This window comes from Canis aureus, chromosome 21 (assembly GCF_053574225.1).
Source record: "Canis aureus isolate CA01 chromosome 21, VMU_Caureus_v.1.0, whole genome shotgun sequence".
Classification (NCBI taxonomy): domain Eukaryota; kingdom Metazoa; phylum Chordata; class Mammalia; order Carnivora; family Canidae; genus Canis; species Canis aureus.
This window is the reverse complement of record NC_135631.1, coordinates 24,477,089-24,498,172: the sequence shown is the minus strand read 5'-3', so window position 1 is coordinate 24,498,172 and position 21,084 is coordinate 24,477,089. Positions and strand designations below refer to the sequence as shown.

Below are 21,084 nucleotides of genomic sequence, written 5' to 3'. Positions count from 1 at the left end.
CTTTGGTTTTGCTTACCATATATTTGAGTAAAAATAGGTCTTTTGAAGTCACCTCACCAGGGAGTCCATCGGATGTGAGATTAAAGATAATGAGACTTGTGTTCTAATAAGCATATGCAAATGTTCAAATGAACCACATTAGGAGAGTACTCACTCCAATGATATACCGCTTCTGCTTAAAACATTTCCTTTTTTTTTCTAAGATTTTATTTCTTTGAGAGATAGAGAGAGCAAGGGTGAGCAGAAGGGGCTGAGGAGGAGGGAGAAAGAATCTGGAGCAGATTCCACACTGAGTTCGGAGCCCAGTGCAGGGCTTGATCCCAGGACCTCCATGAGATCATGACCAGAGCCAAAACCAAGAGTTCAGCCAATTTGAACTTAACCAACTGAGCTGCCCAGGCGCCCCATGCTTAAAGCATTTCTAGGACTCACATTTCAGTCACCTTCAAGGCCTATGGTTCAGTCCTTTGGCAAAACTTAACAACTCCCCCTCTCCCACCATTAGAGATGGGGTTGGTTTCTGGAAACAGACAAACATCATCCAAAGCTTAGTACGATATGATTCTCAGTGTTACATTACCACTTCAGGTTAAAAAAAAAAAAAAAAGGAAGTCTGAGTACAAGCTACAATATGGACTTTCTAAGATGGTTCATAAATGGGTTCTAAAGAGAAGTCTGGAAACTGTTTATCAGAATAATATCAATAAATAAGTATATGGCTTTCCTAGGTGATCATTTAAAGGACTGCACCCATTTCCAAGTACAAGTAAACTTAATGTGTCAGGAGGAAGGGAAGTGTAAAGAAAAGGAATAGTCTAAAGATCCTGGGGTGAGATGAAGTTTATCACTTCTGGAAAACTGAAAGGTCAATCTGGGTAAAACAGAGCAAACAAGAGGAATGGGGAGTGGCATGAGCCTGAAAAGGTAAGCAGGAGCTGGCACCCTGAGATTTTCACCTGTAAAACAAAGTCACATACAACTTCATTCATACCATTCCCCTCCACCTCCTGTTACATCACTCCTTTCACACTTTGTGCTCAATCTCCAGAAATGCTAAACTGATAACATTCTCAGTACTCAGGGCTTTTGAGCAAACCCACCCCTTCTGCTGGGCATACTTTTCCTCTGTGCTTCCTAACTCCTGCTAATATCCTAGTCCATCTGGCCCATTCCTATCCACTCTAAATCTCAGCTCAGATACCTGATCCCCCAGGAAGACTGCTCTGAACCCCATCACCTCCTCGATGGCTATAGCACTTACAAATCTTCACTTACACACTCACAAGTACAAGAAATGAAACTATCTGTATGTTTGTATAACTCACATTGTATCATGCATCCTCTTTTACTGTGTGTTGGAAATTTAATTTCAATAAATTCAGGGTCCTCCCTCTTCTCACCCAACTTTTTATCCAAGTTCCAGGGGGAAACATAATGCTGAATTGCCAGAAGTAGGAGTGAGTGGGGGTGAAGCATCTGGTTCTTAAGGTCATCATCCCTTCTCACTAGCTCCTGCTACAACACCCACACTCCCAAGGGGCCTGAGGTTATCAGCTTAATGATAACCTCTGAGTTGTATCTCAGCCTTAAACACAAGTTATCATTAGATCTAGCTCTCTCTCAGATGCTTTTGGGTCCCTAGTGGGATCACATGATGAGGAGGAGGTCATTCTGTCCCTTCCTCTCCCAGCATGGCCACAGTTCCCTCTGTAAGACCACCTGGGACTTAGTCTGTTTCTGTATCACTCTGGGGCATTTCATAGTAAATTTAGATCGAATAGGCAGCCATTCTAATCCACAGTGACAAGAATTCCAAATTATGTATACGCCACGAAATTTCATGCTAGCATAGAATATTGTTTTTTGATTTGGAAGTTACCATAAATTATATCACATTTTCCCAAACCTAGTTCTGTCAGAAAACATCTAACAAATCACATTTATTTCTAACAGAACTAATACATTATTCCATCTCTAGATATCAATCCAATAAATGTACATTCATTTAAATTATAATTTTTAGAATAAGAAGGAAAAGTAGTCAATAACATTCTTTTTAAAAGGCTGATGAGTATGTATAGGTTAAGGATAAAGATCCCTTGGCTTACTTCCTCTATTAGTGGGCCTCTTCAAGGTACCCATCAGTAAATATTTATTGGAAATCCAAGATCTGGGGCACCTGGGTGGCTCAGTGGTTGAGCATCTGTCTGCCTTTGGCTCAGGTTGTGATCCCAGGGTCCTGGGGTCGAGTCCTGCATCAGGCTCCCACATGGAGCCTGCTTCTCCCTCCACCTATGTCTCTGCCTCTCTGTGTCTCCCATGAATAAATAAGTAAAATCTTAAATAAAAAAAAGAAAAGAAAATCCAAGATCCACAATAAAAATTATATGATCTGAAAAAGAACTAAAGAATTGCCCCATCTTTAAGGAACTTACTGCCCTGCTGTAGAATGGGGTAAGGGTCAGGACAGGAGAGTTACAGAAAGTGAAATAATACACTTGAAGTAGTGCGTGATAAATTTTAAATTGTGTAGTGCAAACTATCCCTGCAATAACAGTTTACTTTTCTTATTTTAACCTGGAATAAATTGGATAAATTAAGAAATTGAACTAAAATATCCTGTAACAGCCCAGGTCTCCTTCATTATACTGACATTTGCTTAAAAGATGTGTCTAAGACAACCATAAAATGTAGAAAAGATAGCTTGAAGTGCTGAACAAAATGTATAGTGATAACTCAAAAGAGGAAGGGTTTGGGTGTGTATGTAAAAGATGACCAAATCACCAGTCTTGTACCATTAAAAAATATGAACGTGGCGTCATAGAAAGATATTTGGTCTTTGTCCCTTGTTCTGGCATAGAGCTCCTAAAACTCTTGGAATTTCTTGAGTGATAAGGGTGATAGGAGAGTCTTTTGTTTTTTGTTTTTGTTTTTTTAAGAGTTTATTTGAGAGAGAGAGCGTGGAACGAGGGGAGGAGCAGAGGGACAGGGGGAAGGAGACTCCCTGCTGAGCTGGGAGCCCACCTCCAGGCTCCATCCCATGACCCTGAGATCACAGCTGAGCCACCCAGATGCCCTGAGAGTCTTTTGTGCTGATGAGGCCACCCTTGACAGCCCTAGATGGCTTCAGGAAGGGGGCTGTTCACCGCAGACACCAAGCCTTTATGAGAAGCTTCAAAGTTTCAGCCTCACCCCCAACCACACTCCCCAACTTCTGCCATTGATTCAATAAATCGTGCCTACATGATGAAACCTCCACGAAAGCCCCTAAACAACATGGTTTGGAGAGCTTCTGGAGTGGGAAGATAGAACACCCCAGTTCCATGGGGACAGCAGCTCAGGACTCAAGGCATCTCCAGACCTTTTCACCTAGTTGTTCATTTGCATCCCCTATAACAAACCAGTAAAAGGTAAGGAAAGTGGCTTCCTAATTTCTGCGAGCCATTCCTATGAACTACCAAACCTGGGAAAGAGGGTTGGGGGGGACCTTCAGATTTGTAGCTGACTAGGCAGACGTGTGGGCAGCCCAAGCACCTTCTCATTTGTGTCTCGTGTTAGGGTGGGGAGCAGTCTTAGGGGACTTAGCTGTTCATTAACTTGATAGTTAATGTCAGAATTGAATTGACTTTTAGGACATCCAGAGGGTATTAGAGGATTGGAGAATTGATCTCCGTGGGGGAAAACTTACCAAGGAACTTCTTAAAGACAAAAATGGAAAGATGCCTAATTGAATGCTATGTATTTATTTCAACTTTGATCAGACCTGAGGAGCTCAAGCTCAACCTCTTGGCCTGCAAGGAGCTCAGTATGGATTTTGTAAAGGCAGAGATACATTGTCACTATTGGGGGGGCGGGGTGGAGATTATATAGTAGCTAAGGAGCAAAGGAACTTCCCAAGAGAAAGAGGAAAACTGTCATAGGAAGAAATGCTAAATCCATGAGAAGACGATGCTACGGCCAAACCTCCCTTGGTGTCCTCCTGCCTAGGGTTGGCCACAGTTGTCTGAGGGAGTGAGACGTGTGCATTAGCAGGCATGTATACTGGACATCAAAAAGGTTTGAAATTGCTACTCTGTCATTTAAATATATATGAGTGACCCTTCTCAGTCTTGAACAAATCCCCTCACATTTGTACCTTCTGAAAGCATTTCACTCGTGTCCCACCCCTGGCTTGGCATGGATGACATCCATCGCCTGCTTAAAACTCTTCGAAGATCTCCATTTGCACTGTGGTAGGGCTCAAAGTCTTTACCCAGCCCACCGTGCCCTGCAAAATGAGGCCTCTGCTTGATTCTCCAGACACACACGACCCCTTCCCCGCCTTCGCTCAGTCTGATCCTGCCAGAGGGACCTTCTTTCTGTTCCTAGACTCTACCAACTGCTCTCCACCTCAGGGTCTTCCCACCGGCTAAGTATGCTCCAGGTCTATACCCCTCACTCCTTCTACCCATCTCTCCTCAAGGGTTACTTCTTCCTAGATGCTTTCTCTGATCTCCCAGCTTAAATTCCATTATCCTACTGTCCTCAGATTATACTCAGTACTTCTTCATAACACCGACTAGGGTGTGTCATGATGCATCTATCAGGCTTACCTTGGTTTTAATGTTCGCTTCCACCCAGCTCTTCGGTGAGCAGAGACTGTGTTGTTCACCACTGTATGTCTAGTGCCAAGCACACATGTAGAAGGCATCTTGTACATATGTACTTAAAATATCAGTGAAGCGGCACCCAGGTGGCTCAGTGAGTTAAGCATCCGACTCTTGATTTAGGCTGAGATTGAGCCCCGAATCCAGCTCCACACACTGGGCATGGAGCCTGCTTGAGATTCTCTCTCTCCCTCTCTCTGCCCCTTTTCCCCTACCCCCTCCCCCTCCACTCACATACTCTCTATTGCTCTTACCCTCTCAAAAAATAAAAATAAAATAAAGGCTGAAATAGTTAGAAAGGGTATCAGGAGTGACATAGAATTTAGCCAGGCTTTCAAGGGTGAAGAGATGCTTCCTTCTCAAATGCAGGGGTAATATTCAAATACGTGGTCAAAGGGTGGAAACTTTCAGTGATGAGTAAGTTCTGAGGATCTAAAGAACAGCACAGTGACTACCGTTAATAATACTGTCTTTGTACACTTAAAATTGAGACTAGATCTTAAACACCCTCACCCCATCAAAATAAAAGGTCATGATGGGAGATGATGGATATGTTCATGAGATTATGGCAAACACCCTACAATATATATCGAATCAGCATGTCATGCACGTGATACACAATTCTGTTTGTCAATTATGGCTCAATGAAGCTGGAAAAAGACAAAACAAGGCAAGGATAGCAGGGTTTAAAAAAGCAAGCAATCCAAGAAAATGGGGCGGGAGCAGTCCCTGAAGGCTCCCTGAGGTGCTGGTATGAACCTGTGACTTGCTGGACGGTGAGTTCCTGGAGGATGGAGCTGGCTGCCAGAGGAGAAAGGGTACTGGGGCCTTCGGGACACAGGCTGTTTGCCTACAAGTACAGACATATTTTAGTATTTTACAAACTGGTACGGTTGCACAGAAGCGCCAGACTGAATCTCCGTCCTGAGCAGAAGAGAGCTGGGAGGTCTCCAGCGAAGGGGGTGCTGAGCTGCTTCACACTTCATGGCTACAAGGAGACCACCCAGTCATGTGAGGGTAGGATGGGCAGAGCTCTGCCCTTTACAGGCTGAGCTAAGCTTCAGCGACCACGTGCACAACGCGGAGGTAATCGCAGTACCCCCCTGAAAGGATCCAGTGAGAAAACCACGTGTCCTTCCTTCCACCCTGTTTGCTAAGAGGCAGATGTTGTTTTAGTAGTAGTAATAGTATCATCACCATCATCATCGCCATCAGGAGTGCACTGGCCAGTGCTGCCACAGTCCATGTGATCGTGGACAAGTCAACCACTCTGACCAAACTTTTGAGTATATGAAAACATGAATTTTCTGGGGAACAGGCCCACATTCTTAACAGGTTCTCAAAGAGTCCAAAACCATCGATTTTTCCAATTCTACATCTTCGAAAGGCTTACTCTTCACTTCAAATATCCAGAAATGAATGGTCTCGGCCGAGATTAGGGTAAATTATACCTATTAATCACTATCCTGTTGCCCTTTATTCTAAAAGCCGCCAAATTTATTTTGTATTTCCTCTAAAAAATATGCGTTACCTCATTCTTTCAAATGTTGCACTCAGTAGTCTTATTTGACTATAAACCACAATACACGCTCTTTCCAAATTTTAAACGTTTATTTCAAATGCTTAAAACAAAGTTAACAATAATCACAATACTTATAAGGAGTAAAAACATTAAAATATAAAAGTAAGTATTGAAACACATACTTTGTCTAATTTGAAGACATTTGCCACGGAAACACAGGCGACCTGCATCAAATAACTTCCACTGCTTTCTGGCGCCTGAACTTTCCCTAACACACAAAAAAGAAGGCTCTTGGGAGCCGCTAAACAAACTTTATGATTATTTGTTAAGAAAATAAAGCAAAGTGCAGTTCTGCACAAAAATCTTACCAAAAATGATGGCTGAGGTATATTTATGTAGATTACTATAGTTAAAGAGGAAAAAAAATCAAACAAAATATCCACTCTTACTTAAAACCTCCTTACATTAAAAGAATGGCCTGTCTCTCATACAAAAACCGGAGACATATACACAGCTGCAATCAAAAATCACTTGCATCCACATGATGCTTTGTCCCTCCCAAACACCGCTGGTGCTGACAAATCCTGCCTCCTGGCTGTGCGGAATTTGAATTCTGTTTGATGTAATGCGAGACCTACATACTCAACCCACAAAATCTTTATCTTCATTTATATTTCGTGAAAACACATTGAGGCAAACCTCAATTCCAGCTCACCTGGAAAGAAAAGACATCTTTTCTCCTGCTCTTGCTTCACAGGGCATGTTTATTAATCCCAAAGCACTTTCTTGACCTCACCCCGACCATTCAACAAGTATTCATCAGTTGTTATCTCTGGTCCCGGTACTACCCCCCACCCCCGCCCCCATGGGTTGACAGGAAAACTTGTAGAATCTGGTTTCATGGGAGGAAAATGCATTGCCCTTCTGAAGCCCCAGTCTATACCCCCCCTCAAAAATGCTCCATTCAGTGTGGTGAATTTTTCTTGAGTAAGTGACTTACAATGGGCATTGTCAAAACTAAAATGCAATAATAAAACCAGGTCTTGGGTATTGCAATCTCAACCATGAGGGCTAAATCCACAATAGGCAGCATTTCTATATATTGAAATTCCTGCAGCCAGATGTTCCTGGGGTTCATCAAAATGTGATCTGATTAAGAGATTATTGGGAAGGTTGTGCTATAAATCATGCTGTTAGTCACATGCATTCCTACAATGCTAGAAAAGGAGAATTTAATATTGGAATGCATTTACAGTGCCACCAATCAAGGAACAGGGTGGAAATGAGGGGAAAAAATCTACAAATAACCAGCACCAGCATGCTTCAGGAAATGAATGATTACATGAATTTAGCTGTTTATTAGTGCAGAGGCATGCTGTAAGAATTAAATGAGAGGAAGAGAAGGGGTGGCTCAGAAGGCCGTTAATTTGCAAAATACAAAACTCGACATTTTCAAGAAAAAAATACAATTAAAATGTGTATATATTTTTGACAACTAAATTACAAATGTCTTTGTAATTTATATATATGCTGTATATGAAAAGCAAGGAACACTGCTGTATTTTTTAATGGAAATTGTGGGGCTCAATCCCTGTATAAGCACCAAATGCATATCATTTAGGATAATGTCACTGACACATGTTTGACAACTAAATTACACAGCTCTTTGATATACTGTGTATGAACAGTGGCAATTATGGCCAATAAAATCAAAGAAAGAAAAAAAAACTAATTAACACTAACATATCATTATGACTCACTAGCATATAAAATCCCATGCCTGCTCTAAATTGCCAGCAATTGGCAATTCCCAAATTCCTAAGGATGAAGACAATAGTCTCCAAATAACTGGAGCCACCAGAGATTATAGGGGGCTCCTGGGAGCTTTACCATAACTTTCTTCTATCAAAGCACAATAATGACTTATAAAACCCAGCCATCCCTGCTCCCAAGAATTATAAACTGCAGTGATTAGTTTGGGATCCTAAGCAAATTATGACACTGCCTTATTGAAAAAAAAAAAAAAAAAGGATGGTGGTTAATTATTTTGGTAGAAAGAACATGGAATTTGGAGACAAAAGGCCTGGTTTGCATCCAGATTAGGCATTTATCATCACTGTAACTTTGGGCTGATGATTTAACCCTCCATCAAGCAGGAATAGTAACAACGTCTACCCTCACAGAGTTGTTGTGAGGAGAAATGAGGCAAAATGAATGTGAAAATATTCAAAAGTGGGGGGAAACCCACTCTACAAATGTTAACCCTTCCCCTGCGCTATGAACAGGCTTCATCTAAACTTAGCAAGTAAGAAGAGTACAAAAGTATCCAGCTACAAAAATCCGAACACACTGAAATTAGACTGATCTTAATAGAAAGAGCAACACATTGCAGAGGAAAAGACTCCAAGAAATCTGGATTTAGCAAAATTGACCCAGGTTTCATCTGGAGAAAATCGGGCAGAAATTTTCAGTAAGACATTAAACCTGTTTTTACACAGTGAGTAAAAATCTTAAAAGCCACTGTGGCTTCGAGATCCTATAGAAAAGCGCTGGAGATGCTAAATTAATTGAAATTAAAAAAGTAAAAATAAGAAGCATTCTTGGCTACCGACAGCTAAGTAAAAATGTATTACCAGAAGATTCAACAAATAACTGTAGAAAACAGTTTTTTATTCTTCCAACTTCATTATTGAAAACTTCATGGTAGCAGGTGACTTCCTAAACTCTTACAGTCACTCAATGCTGACATCACTGAAACCCAGAAGGGGGCAGATTTTCCAAAATTTTCCTGGATGTAAGGTATTTCTGCATAAATGTCCCAAGTGAGAAAACGCATTGAGAGCACTCTGTGAAGGTCATCATGCCATCCAAGTGTGTAAGATGTTATTGGTAGAGAAATCCAATAGAAGTTTTTAAAGATTTTTGGATCTTGCAGAATAAGCCCAGATCTGTGAAATTTGTAAAATAAGGAATTCTACAGAAATGGCATTGAAAAAAAAAAAAAAAACCACGCATATCTCAATACAAAGTTATGCTAAATCGAAGGGGTGGGGAACGGATCCCACAAGACAAATTCCTTTCCCGGCTTCCCTGGCTGTTCTTTGATAACCCTGACTTTGATTTTCTGTGTCACTCAGTCACACGCACGCTCTTCCTTGTTCGTGTCTGGTCCCCTGCAGTTACTCCTCTTCTGAGTTATTGAGCTTTCAAATAACTGATTTCTCCTGTTGCTCTTCTGAACTCCCTACACGGTTCGGGCAATCAGTTCATCAGTTATCCATTCCTGACATGGATTCAGCACGGCTGGCCTCTCCTATGGACCACTGCTTGGGTGGCAAAGCCCCCCCCACACAGGAGTGAAGGGTGTGAGAAGGCCCCAGTGCAACCCAGGGGAAAACTGGTTTGCAAAAAACCAACTCAAAAGCATCTGCCTTCCTTAAAATTCCATCGAATCTTGAGTTTCCAGAGAGTCCTCTAGGCCCAATGGATCGCCTAAGCCTGCCTGTGAGTTGAAGGGAGGGCCGGACTTTTTATACCCATTGTGAGCATTCATAAACCTCTGCAGGTATTTGGAGGTGTACAGCCAGTGGTGTTTCAGGACGTCTTCCATCTCGTAGCACTTGGACTGCCTGGCGTTCATTTTCCGGAAGCGCCTGAACAGTTTGTTGCCAGACTCGTTGCCCTCGCTCGCCCAGGCCCCGATGGAACCATCTCTCTCGATAATTTCGGGGACGTGGGCCAGGGTTTTGTGGAAGTAGTTGGTGATTTTGCCCTCATATCTATACTTGAACTTGGTAGACAGGAGCTCGGCGAAACGCTGGGAGTTGAAGCTGTACTGGCACAGGGATTCTGGGCACTCTTTCGCGGGACACGAAGATCGCCATACGGGCTTCATCTTCAGGTAAAGGTCCATGAGCTCCCTCAGGGCTTCGTGCCTCTCCTCAGAGGGGATCAGTTCACAGACTGCTTCAACCGTCTCTTTGGTCATGAGCTTCCTGGCGAAGTTGCCGTTCATCCTCATGATGGGCTTCAGGTTCATCTTCTTGCGGAGATGCTTGTCCAGCGTGGCCTGCCACCTTCTCCGCTCCTCCTTGGAGGCACCGGCCTTGCTGTAGGCCTGGCCTATCTCGAGCTGGAAGATCTTGTAGAACTCGGCCGCGTTGCCGATGTCGCAGTGGAGCGCATCGATGGAAGGCACCGTCTCAATGAAGGGCTTGGAGGAGACGCCCTTGACCCGGTCCCTCAGCTCGTCCACGGACTCGTGGTAGGGGTTGGAGCGCCAGACCTCATAGCGCTCCAGGTTCTCCGAGTGGCTCCTGGTGATGGAGTGCAGGACGAGGTTCTGAGAGGCTTCCAGGCGGGTGGCGTCGCAGAGGGTGCAGATGTAGACCGAGCCCGAGGCCTCGAGGCCTTCGACCTCCCGGACCAGCTTCTCGTCGTATCCGGTGCCCCTGAAGATGAACCTGAAGGTCCGCAGCGCGCCCCCCATCTCCAGCAGGAGGCAGCTGCTCTTCATGGCCTCCCTCTCGGCGACCAGCGGGCTCAGGATGGCCGTCAGGGTCTCGTGGTCGGCCTCGTCCGCCAGCATGAGACACAGCGGCTTGCAGCACAGCTCCGAGTTCGGTTTGCCCTCCTCGAACACCTGCACGCTTTCCGAGCCCTGGGCCACGGTGATCCTCATGACCGTGAACGAGAACCGCACGGCCTTCTCGGGGACGGCCGGGCCGCCGCCGTGCTTCTCGCTCACGTCCCCCATGCCGTCGCAGGACTCCTTGACCACCACGGTGAACGGGCCCCCGAGGTGGTCGTCCAGGCCCCGGGCCCTCACGCCTTCCAGGAGGTCCTCCTGCATGTCCATCAGAGCGGACACCAGGGCCGCATCGTAGCGGAACCGCTTGGCGATGGTGCCCACGGGGTAGTCGTCCACGCAGGAGGACAGGCCCGACAGGCCGTCGATGATGCCAACGTGGGCGCTGGAGGACACGTTCTGCAGAGGCGGCTGCCACTCGAAGGCGTGGTGGCCGGGCAGGAGGGCCTTCTCGGCGGCCCGCAGGGCGTGCAGCGGCTGAAAGATCTGCCTCCCGGTGATGGCCTTCACGGTCCGGTACATCTTGTGGTACTGGCTGCAGCTGAGGAAGGTGTTGACCCGGATGGCCAGGCAGACGGCCGGCTGCAGGCCGGGGCCGCGGCCCTGCAGGACGGCCTCCAGCTCGTCGGCCTGCCGGTGCTCGTTCCTGGCCCGCAGCACCAGCAGGAACAGGGCCAGGCACACGGACTTCACGTCGCCCCCCTCCTCCCGGTCGGCGAAGGCCTTGACCTGCAGCTTGAGCTCCCGCAGGCGGTGCTTCTGAGCCCTCCGGGTCAGCGACAGCAGGGGCTGGCGCGGCCGCCCCCCCTTGTTGATGTGCACAAAAGTCTGGTCCGAGTCCTTGTGGCCCGCCACGTGCTGGTTGTACCTCTCCAAGCTGACCTCCTCGTCGCACCCTTTGGCCGGACATCTCACCATCAGGGAGTTCAGGATGCTCAGAAAGGACCTCCCCGGGCTCTCCAGGTCAGTAGGGAAGCAGGGATACCGGCAGCAGGGACAGTAGCTGCCCGTGGCTTTGAGGCGGCGGAGAATGCAGACCCTGCAAAACACGTGCTTGCACGTGGTCTCCACGGGGTCCGCCAGGATGTGCTCACAGATCCGGCAGGAGATGGACTTCACGAAGTGGGCCGGGAAGTCCACCGCCAGGAGCTCGGTACCAAGGTGCACGCTCCCGCAGTCGGAGGCCTTCCCGGTCGCCCCGCTGTCGCGGAGCCCGGCCCGGGCTCTTCTCCGGTGCCCACGGGCCCTGCCCGCCCGCTCAAGCACGGTTCTGAGCCTTTTGCTGAGCTGTGCACTTGGCTGAGGACTCTTCCTCTTGAGTCCCTGGCGGGCAGCACGGCAGAGGTCACAGGAGGGCGCGTGGGGGAGCCACTCCGGGGCTGCCTTCCTCGGGAAGCAAACCCCGCGTGGGGCGCTGCTAAACCTCCTGTACATGACCTTCCAGCACTTGTGGCAGAAGTTGGTGGGGTGGACGGAGTCAACGTCTGCTTTCACATCGATCCGGAAAACCTTGGCAATGAGGTCTGGCCAGGATGTGGCCCTCCTTTCCTTCTTCCGTAGAAGGACTTGGGTTTTGCCATCCACGGGCCCGTGGACCGGATACCTCCTATTACGCCTGTCGGTTTTCAAAGAATTCCCACAGATACGGCAGAGGTGTCGAAGGTTGGCTTGGTGGATCGCTTTGTCTCTTGTTTTCCCATCATCGTGGGGTTCCTTCAGAAACTTAGGGTGAGCTTTCAATTCTGGTGGACTCAGGGCTGCCTCCTGACCATCAGCCTTGTCCGGGACTGCTGGAGATTGCTCCAGAGAGGGTTTCCCCTCGGAGGAAACTTTCTTTTCTATTTGAGCTTCTTCAGGTGCCTTTTCAAGAGACCGCACCCTGAACAGTTTAAATTTCCATTCTGAAAATTTAATATGTGGGTGCTGGATCTCATCTGGGGCAGAAGTGAGTCCCAGGGTGGGTGGCAAAGAGACAGCCATGCTGCCTGAGATACCTGAGAACAATGAAAACAAGTCAAAAAAAAAAATCAATATCCCACTGATGCATCTCGGGAGGAATACAAATTAAAACATTCAATTATTCATTCATTTGTTGATCCTCCAAAAAGTTACTTACGAAACCTCCTATTTTTTTTTAAGATTTTATTTATTCATGAGAGACACAGGCAGAGGGAGAAGCAGACTCCATGCAAACAGCCCGGTGTGGGACTCGATCCTGGGACCCTGGGATCACGTCCTGAGCCGAAGGCAGACGCTCAACCGCTGAGGCCCCCAGGTGTCCCTAAACCTCCTATTTTAATAGACTATGTTAGGTGCAGAGCATACAGCAGAGAACAGTCATTCCTTGCTTTGCCAGTGCACGAGGTCATCTATACCAACATGCACCACTACGCTTCGATTTACGTATATATGTACCATCTTATTTTCTTTCCACCAAAACCTGAAGGTCTTTGAGGACAGAATCTTCGAGTGATTCATCTCTATCTCTCCAACATTCCTTGTACGCATTAAGGCTGAACAGTCTTTTGTTGAATAAATACAAGGAAAAACTGGCTAGTAAAAGGAAAAGTCATATTTTCTGCATTGTATTAGCCTCATTGTACTAGCTGGACAATATATTTCCAGCTTTTTAAAGCAGTCTCCTGGGAGAGAGATTGGTTGTTTATGTCTTCCAAACGGGTCATAAAGGGATGCTAGAGCTACAAACTCAAAGAAACTAATTACTCACTACTTGAAAGGATGAACTGAATTTTGAGGCTTTATGAATGCTAACTAATAATAAGTATCATGGATAGTAATTATGCTTACAATTTTAATTAGTGAACACTGCTGTAAATTATAAGGCTGTGTCTTACATTAGAAACAAAACAAAACAAAACAAAAAAACCCCACAGAACTCTCTAAACCTGCAACAAACCATAGTGTGCTCATAACAAAGATCCTAAAGGACTTTTAAGGTGAAAAATTCAAGGAGTTTCAGGTAAAAATCATCCAGGCCCTCCCGGAAGTCATTACTGGACAACGAGGTTTGGGGGGAAGGAGGTGCCGTGGCTAATCCTGACTGCTGCTACCGAAGTTTCTTTTTAAGTCATCCCTTTAAACTACTGAAGTTTGTTCTATCTTGTATGCTCTAGACTGCAGGGACTGATGTTCTTAATGAAAACTAAAAGCCAATTTCCAAGACATGGTTAAAAAGGAAATCCTGTGAAATTGTTCTATAGGCAGGACTGTGTGAGATCTAAACAACTGCAGTCTCAAAGTTCTCATTAACCTCAAAAGTATTTCACCTGCAGCCCAGCAAACACCTTAACATTGCTTAGGGTTCAGTTATGTTCCTCAATTCTGTCCTGTGTCAGGTGTGAAGGCCTTCTGGGTCTCCTCCCCCATTGGCTAGAACTCCTTCCCAAAGGCCTTTTCATCCCATTAGACTTGTCCTACCCAGGCTTTTTCTAACATGCTTGTTCTCTGGATTTCCAAAATAATATTTTGAGTTTTTATTTAAAAAAAAAAAAAAACTGTGTCACCATCTCTGGAGCTAAATAATGGACTTTCTCAATGAGGAAGTCAACCGCAAGGCATGTTGGAGGGGTCTCTAGAACTATCTCCCCTCCCTCCCCATTCCTCTCCTGACTCCCACTGGCTGGAAACGTTATGCCAAAATCTGCCAAAATACATTTATTTAAATACTCCCAAAGAAAGCATATTGTCACCAACCGATTATTAGCCATTGACATCCAAATCAAATGTATTTGTTGTTGTTTTCAACTCAACTGCTAAAACTTTATCCAAACTAGAAGAAGGGGGTAGAAGGGATATTATTCTTCTTGCCTTGAGAGGAATATACACTGAGATGCTGATCGTGGTTATCTGTGGAAGCTATAGATGTTTTATTTTAAAAAAATATATTTTTATCTTTAAGTAATCTCTACACCCAATGTGGGGCTTGAACTCACAACCCTGAGATCAAGAGTCACACATTCCGCCCGCTGAGCCAGCCAGGCACTCCCACTATTGATGTTTTATTTTTTTAATCCTTACCTATGATTTCTACTTTTTCTGAAATAAACATGTATTACTTTTAGAAGAAGATAGAATTTTTAATAACTAGATCTAAGGAGGTATGTTTTATCTATCTGGCTAACAAAGATTTAAAATATTATTACTCAGCATTAATGAAAGTATGGGGAAATGCAAGTATCTTCATACATTCTTAGGAGGAGTATAAATTGGTATAATATCTCTAGTGAACAATTTAGCACTGTTTTTTAAAAGTTTAAGTATATCTTATCTTTGGTGCAATAAATTTGCTTTTAGGAAGTTATTCCATAGAAACATTCTCACAGGCTATTTCTCGTGTGGGAATAAACATTCCACAGGTTATTCCCACAGTGAATATTACATGGAGAGAGGCCGAGACGCAGAAAGAGATTTGTTTAAAAAAAAATTGTTACTTTCAAAAAATAGGAAACAGCATAAATAATCACCAATAGAGCATTATTAAATAAACTAAGATCCAGATATTCCATGGAAAACAATACAGACATTTAACATTTCTATATGCATTAATACATATCTGCAATATCCATATGCAATGATACGGAAAGATACATGACAAAGCAGAGAACAGGACAACAATAGCTAGTAGGATTCCCTTTATACACATTTGATCACACCCCTGGAAGTACAGTCGTGCTGGGAGGATATGCACTAAAATCTTAACAATGTTTACTCTCCAAAAATAGAATTACACGAAAGAAAGAAAGAAAGAAAGAAAGAAAGAAAGAAAGAAAGAAAGAAAGAAAAGAAAAGAGAAAAGAAAGAAAAGAAAAAAGAAAAGAAAAGAAAAGAAAAAAAGGAAAGGAAAGGAAAGAAAAGAAAGAAAAGAAAAAAGAAAAGAAAAGAAAAGAAAGAAAGGAAAAGAAAAGAAAAGAAAAGAAAAGAGAAAAAAGGGGCCTTTGGGTGGCTCAGTCAGTTAAGCATCTACCTTCGACTTGGGTCATGATCCCAGGGTCCTGGGGTCAAGTCCCATGGCGGGCTCCCTGCTCAGGGGAGGAACAGTGAGCCTGCTTGTGCTCTCACTTGCTCTTTCTCACTATCTCTCTCTCTCTCTCAAAAAAAAAAAAAAATAATAATAATAATAATAATAATAATAATAATAAATAAAATCTTAAAAAGTAGAACTGACACTGGTAATATAGTCTCTTTAATTTTCTATTTTATTCATTCTTACGTCATTTTAATTTTTCACAACAAACATGTATTTTTTTAAATGTTGTGATCAATTTACTTTAGGGAAAAAAATGTTTTAAAGACTAGATTTATAGGTACATACCCATTGTCACTTTTCTTTATTTCTTCCTAAATACACCCTTCCCAACCCCCAAGAAATTTTAAGACCTGGCTAAGCCTCAAATCTGACCAGCATCCTTATCTTTCTTTTCTGGTAAATGTGTAGAAAGGGAACCAAAATATGGGCCTATACAGATCACGAAGCTGGGATTATGTAAGCATTATCCTGTGGTCATTGTTTGACACTCAGGAATCTTACAAATGCTTGATCTCTCTTCTAAGGAAAGGTCCCAGCCTCAGACCAGCCTGGGGTGCTGGCTCAGCCCCGTTCCCAGGAGGCACTGCCGTCTCCGTGGGGCCATCACCTGCCATCACAGCTGTGGGGTCTTTGTCAACACAGGGCACAGATTCATTTGGACAAACTAGGCTGCGGTGGCCTGGCTGGCCCTGGGCAGAAGCTACACCTTGGTGACTGTATGATTAGTTAGGTCAGGAGGCGGGGTCGCAGCAGCACCACCACCTCCCACTCCCAGCCCAGCCCCCGCCCTACACACACCTACATCCTAGCATTTGTCCCACAATCCCCCCACTTCACATCTTTGACTTGGTCTATATACAATGTTCCAAATGACCACTGCGTGCCCAAGGGTGACCCCCTGGCTGTCACACCTACCCCGCTCACGTATTCACTCATCCACTCTACAAATATTATTCTCTACTGTTTGCCAAACACCACCTCCAAAAATTGACAGCATCAGCCGCCTTTCTAGAAGCCTCAGCCATCCACAAAATGACCTTAAGATTTTTTTTCCTTCCCCCCAGGCAACTTCTTGCTTGAACTACTTCAGGAAGAGAAGGGCACTGTCACAACCCCCAGTCAGGAATCCCAGTTCAAGAACATAATCTCTGCATAGGTCTCTACAGTGTCAATTCTCAAAATTATTATCTATTAGGGGCACCTGGGCAACTCAGCCGGTTAAGTGTCTGCCTTGGACTCAAGTCATGATCCCTGCTAAGCGGGGGTCTGCTTCTCCCTCTCCCTCTGCACTCTCTCTCTCTCAAGTAAGTAAATAAAGTATTTTTAAAAATTATTATGTGTGGGCAGCCCTGGTGGTGCAGCGGTTTAGCGCCGCCTGCAGCCCAGGGCGTGATCCTGGAGTCCAGGGATACGTCAGGGTCCCCGCATGGAGCCTGCTTCTCCCTCTGCCTGTGTCTCTGTGTGTGTCTCTATGGATAAACAAAATAAAAAAATCTTCAAAAAAATTATTATGTGTTAGAATTACAGGGGAGTTTATGTTTAAAAAAAAATAATGCAGACCATCAGGTTCCAGAAATTCCGATTCAGTTTGTCTAGGAAAGAGTCCAGAAATTGCAGGTGTTAAGCATTTCGGTTGATCCTGCTACGAGTAGCCCACGGGTCACGCGTTGAGAGAAGCTGGTCTCCCACTCAATCCAACCTGGTTCAGGAAATTGCTGGCAATACCTGGGAATACCTGGGAAACTACATTTCCTCCCACCCTAGAATTCCGTTAGCTGATTACTTATCATGCCTAGACAAGCACAGCATCTCTTTTCCAAGAGCCACACCTTTCCTTCTGATAATTCATTTACGGATTCATTCAAGAAGCACTCCTTACAGGTCTCCCCTGCCCCCAACATTCATTTACAGCCATCTGGGTATCGGCATCTTCTCTATGAACCTACGCTGTCTTCTTAAACTTAGCTTCTTAGTCCTCTCCGATTTTTATACATGGGAAAGAAAAATCAAATTGTTATCAGCTTCCCTTCATCCCTCCCCTTGTCCCCTGCAAGGAAAAAAAGCCCAAGTCCTCCTAATTAGAAACATAAAAATGTAATAAATATTGTGGCTCAGGGCATGAAAGTGACGAGTGTTACCTTGCTCAGCAGGCCGCCTGGCCAAAGTGCTGGGATGGCTGTAATTCGGTTGATATTACTTGATACCAAAGAGAAGGCAAAGTGTGTTCTCCTCCCCCTCTTTGTTCTCTTGTACCCCAGAGCAGGTGCTGCATTATTTATCAGCTTCCACTGTCCTTCCTCGCCTCCCCCACCACAGAGGGCTAACCACACATGCTAGCAGCCAATCACAGGCCAGGAGCCCCCAGCTCCAGCTGACACCTGGCTCTTCAGGAAGCTTGGCCGGGGGGACCTGAGTGTCACGGGTGTGTGCTGGAGCATTGCCAGGGCTGCTAGCTCACTCCCCAAGACTGTTTGGGTTGGAAATGAGCTTGTCAACATAAGCTCTGGCTTCTGCCAAAAGATTCTAGAGCTCTGTGCCTCAGTTTCCAACGTCTGTAAGATAGAAACACTAATGGTGTATACCTCAGGGTCTGTGAGCTTGTACGGTGAGAGTTATCATGGGAAAATACTTGGGACAGTGTCTGCCCTTAGTAGATACCCATCAAATACTAACTCTATGAGGATTTTTATTATTATTTTGAAATAGTATCCGTGCCCATTCCAGAATCCTGCTGCCCGGTCAATTCTGAGTCAGGGAAGGTTGTGTTCCTGGTAACAACATTGAGTTCAAAACACAAGTCATGTGTTTTGAAGTCAACAGACCTGGATTTGAATCTTGCCTCAGGTCTTTGATACTTTAGTTAAACCGGGAGCCATAATCTCCTAATCTACAGCTTGGATTGATCATTTCGGTCCCAGGCTTCTAAGTGCTTTACACATTATTTCATTGTCCCAACAATCTACACATTTGACACTATTATCTCTAAAGAGGAGCAGTAGAAGTTGAGAGCAATGGAGAACCTACCCGTGGTCACACAGCCACTGACTGGTGAATGTGGGGTCCTTAAGCACTGCACCCCACTGTAAAAGCATATTGAAAGCCAGTTTGTAGTAGTAGTGAGAGGATGACTCACATACTTCTATATACTTAGTACCATCTCTGTTTCAAACCCTTTTCATAGTTCTTAGACTGGCCTGATTCCCCAAAGTACCTCTCTGTCTAGCTAATATGTGAGGGGATTCTCTGACATCTGATTCTTAGCAAAAACTGTCAAAAAGGCAGGTGCAAGGATTTCTCTGTGCTGTCCTGGCCTCATAAGACACTCCTCATATAGCTCCACTATGTTGCACTTGGACCTACCTAACTGTACAACAGTCCTGGGGAAACAGCTTCTACTAAGATAAAGACAGAACAGAAGCCATTGCAATAATATTTGGAGAGATGGCCTGTGGCTTCTAGATCCTTCTAGGTGTGTTTGTGCCCAAGGCGATAGACCCATTACCTGAGGTTCCCATGATACTGTGAGACTGGGCAGTCGGGAGCTGAGAGTCTCCTAAAGACGGTGTCCACATTCAAATAAACAGGATGGAGGGCCTCCAAGATGGGTGGGCTTTGTGGCCTTGAAGTCCCCTTCATTCAGTGGGAAGAGGTAGAGAGGAGGCACAGCATGGCTGACATGGAAGACGATGTCCTTCCCATCCGTCCACCCTCCCCTACCCCAAAACCCCGCATCTTCGCGGGACTCGCAGAAAGAGAAAGGGCCAGATGTTCTTGCCTCACCTTGAAGGAAATATCTCACGGAATTAGAAAAAGCAGCGAGTCCCAGCTTCCAAGGATCAGGTACTCTTCAGTTCTAAAGACTCCCCCAGAAGTTAAGTGAAACTAAGGTGACCAATCATCCCACTTTCCTGGAAAGTGAGTTTCCCTGAGTTTAGACCTCAAAGTCCAAGCAAACAGGGTCAGTTGGTCACCCTTCAAGCCCAAACCAGAGTTGGAAAATTTCTCTAAGGTCAAAAATTCATAAACGGAATTCTTTTCAATTTCTCTTAGGGAAGTTAGATGCTCACAGAAATTCCTCAAAGAGTATACACCAGGCCAGAGGGGACAGTGACATGAGGGTCAGACCAGCTAGCCAGAGTTTTATCTTTCTTCTTCTTTTTGAACCATATTTACCATAGATTTTTATATCATCTAATTTTTTATCAGTCATGTGTTACCTTAAAAATAGGAAAAAAATCCATGAGATTTACAGATAAGTAAAAGTACTTTAGTGAATTTTAAATGAGGCAAAATAAAATATTGATAGACTTCTAATTTTTTTTTTAATGAAAGTCTAGATTTGTATATATCAGATTCTTCAAGGGCAGGATTTCCAATATTTCTTTGTTCTTACCCTGGGTCTTTTTCCCATCCATGTCAAAAATGTGTCACTGTCACCTGTCCTCTGCTGAGAATTAAGACCTCCATCGAATCATCAGGACAAATAAGCTGAGCCATGAATTCTTGTCCCTTTTCCTGGCCACTAAAATTCTACCCACTATTCTTGCTCCAGATCTTTCCCACGTGACGAACCCCACCTGGAGCAAACTTGGACTTCCATCATAAAATAGCAAAATCAGAGCTGCCTAGGATGCCACGTTGTTCCAAGCAAATTAAAAATAAAACACTGCTGACAGATCTTGGCCAAATTTAGCAGGAGGAAAAGAATGAAAAGGCCAAACTAGTGTTTGGACGATTCGATGCCAGTTTCCAGCCTTGAGCACAGCACTCCCAGCTGAGCGATTAGCTGTGGTTAATCCTGGAAGTGTCCACAGTCCCTGGCATGGCCTGGCTCCCTCGGGGCATGTGTGCCTGGCAGGCTTGTCGCCCCCTTTCCCCTGCCTCTCCATCCGCGCCCCCAACTCTCCTTGACAAGTTGCCTACCCTTATTCCCCTTGGTTCTCCGCAGGCCCTTTTAAGAGAACTTTTCAAATTCAATTTCTTCCCAGACAGCCACGAGCTCCAGCTGCTATCAGTCAAAATCTACTCCTGCAGCCGCGGTCCGAGTGTGTGAATGTGGCATTTTGCGCTCTTATCATAATCCAGCAGATGCTATTTACTGACATCGTGATTACATATATAAGCTTGTATCTATCTATCTCCAGCTCGCAAAACTCTTGCCTCCTGACATCACCGACTCGAATGCCAGAGCTAAAAGGGAACTTAGAGGTTATCTGACCCAATGAACACATCTCATAGGTGAGAAATAGTCCCCAAAGGGCAGTGTCCTGCTCAATGTCAC

The 21,084-nt window shown here is 44.8% G+C and overlaps 1 protein-coding gene across 1 annotated transcript; it reads right to left on the bottom strand.

The window, feature by feature from the left end:
* Nucleotides 1–9,603: 9,603 nt before the first annotated feature.
* RAG1 (recombination activating 1) lies at nucleotides 9,604–12,736 on the bottom strand. The gene has a single exon (XM_077864509.1). It carries the CDS (start codon nucleotides 12,734–12,736, stop codon nucleotides 9,605–9,607), a length of 3,132 nt encoding a protein of 1,043 aa, XP_077720635.1. The 3' UTR covers nucleotide 9,604.
* Nucleotides 12,737–21,084: the final 8,348 nt, after the last annotated feature.

What these genes read in the sequence shown, in the direction of transcription:
- RAG1 (XM_077864509.1), bottom strand. Translation starts at nt 12,736, where the DNA reads ATGGCTGTCTCTTTGCCACCCACCCTGGGACTCACTTCTGCCCCAGAT.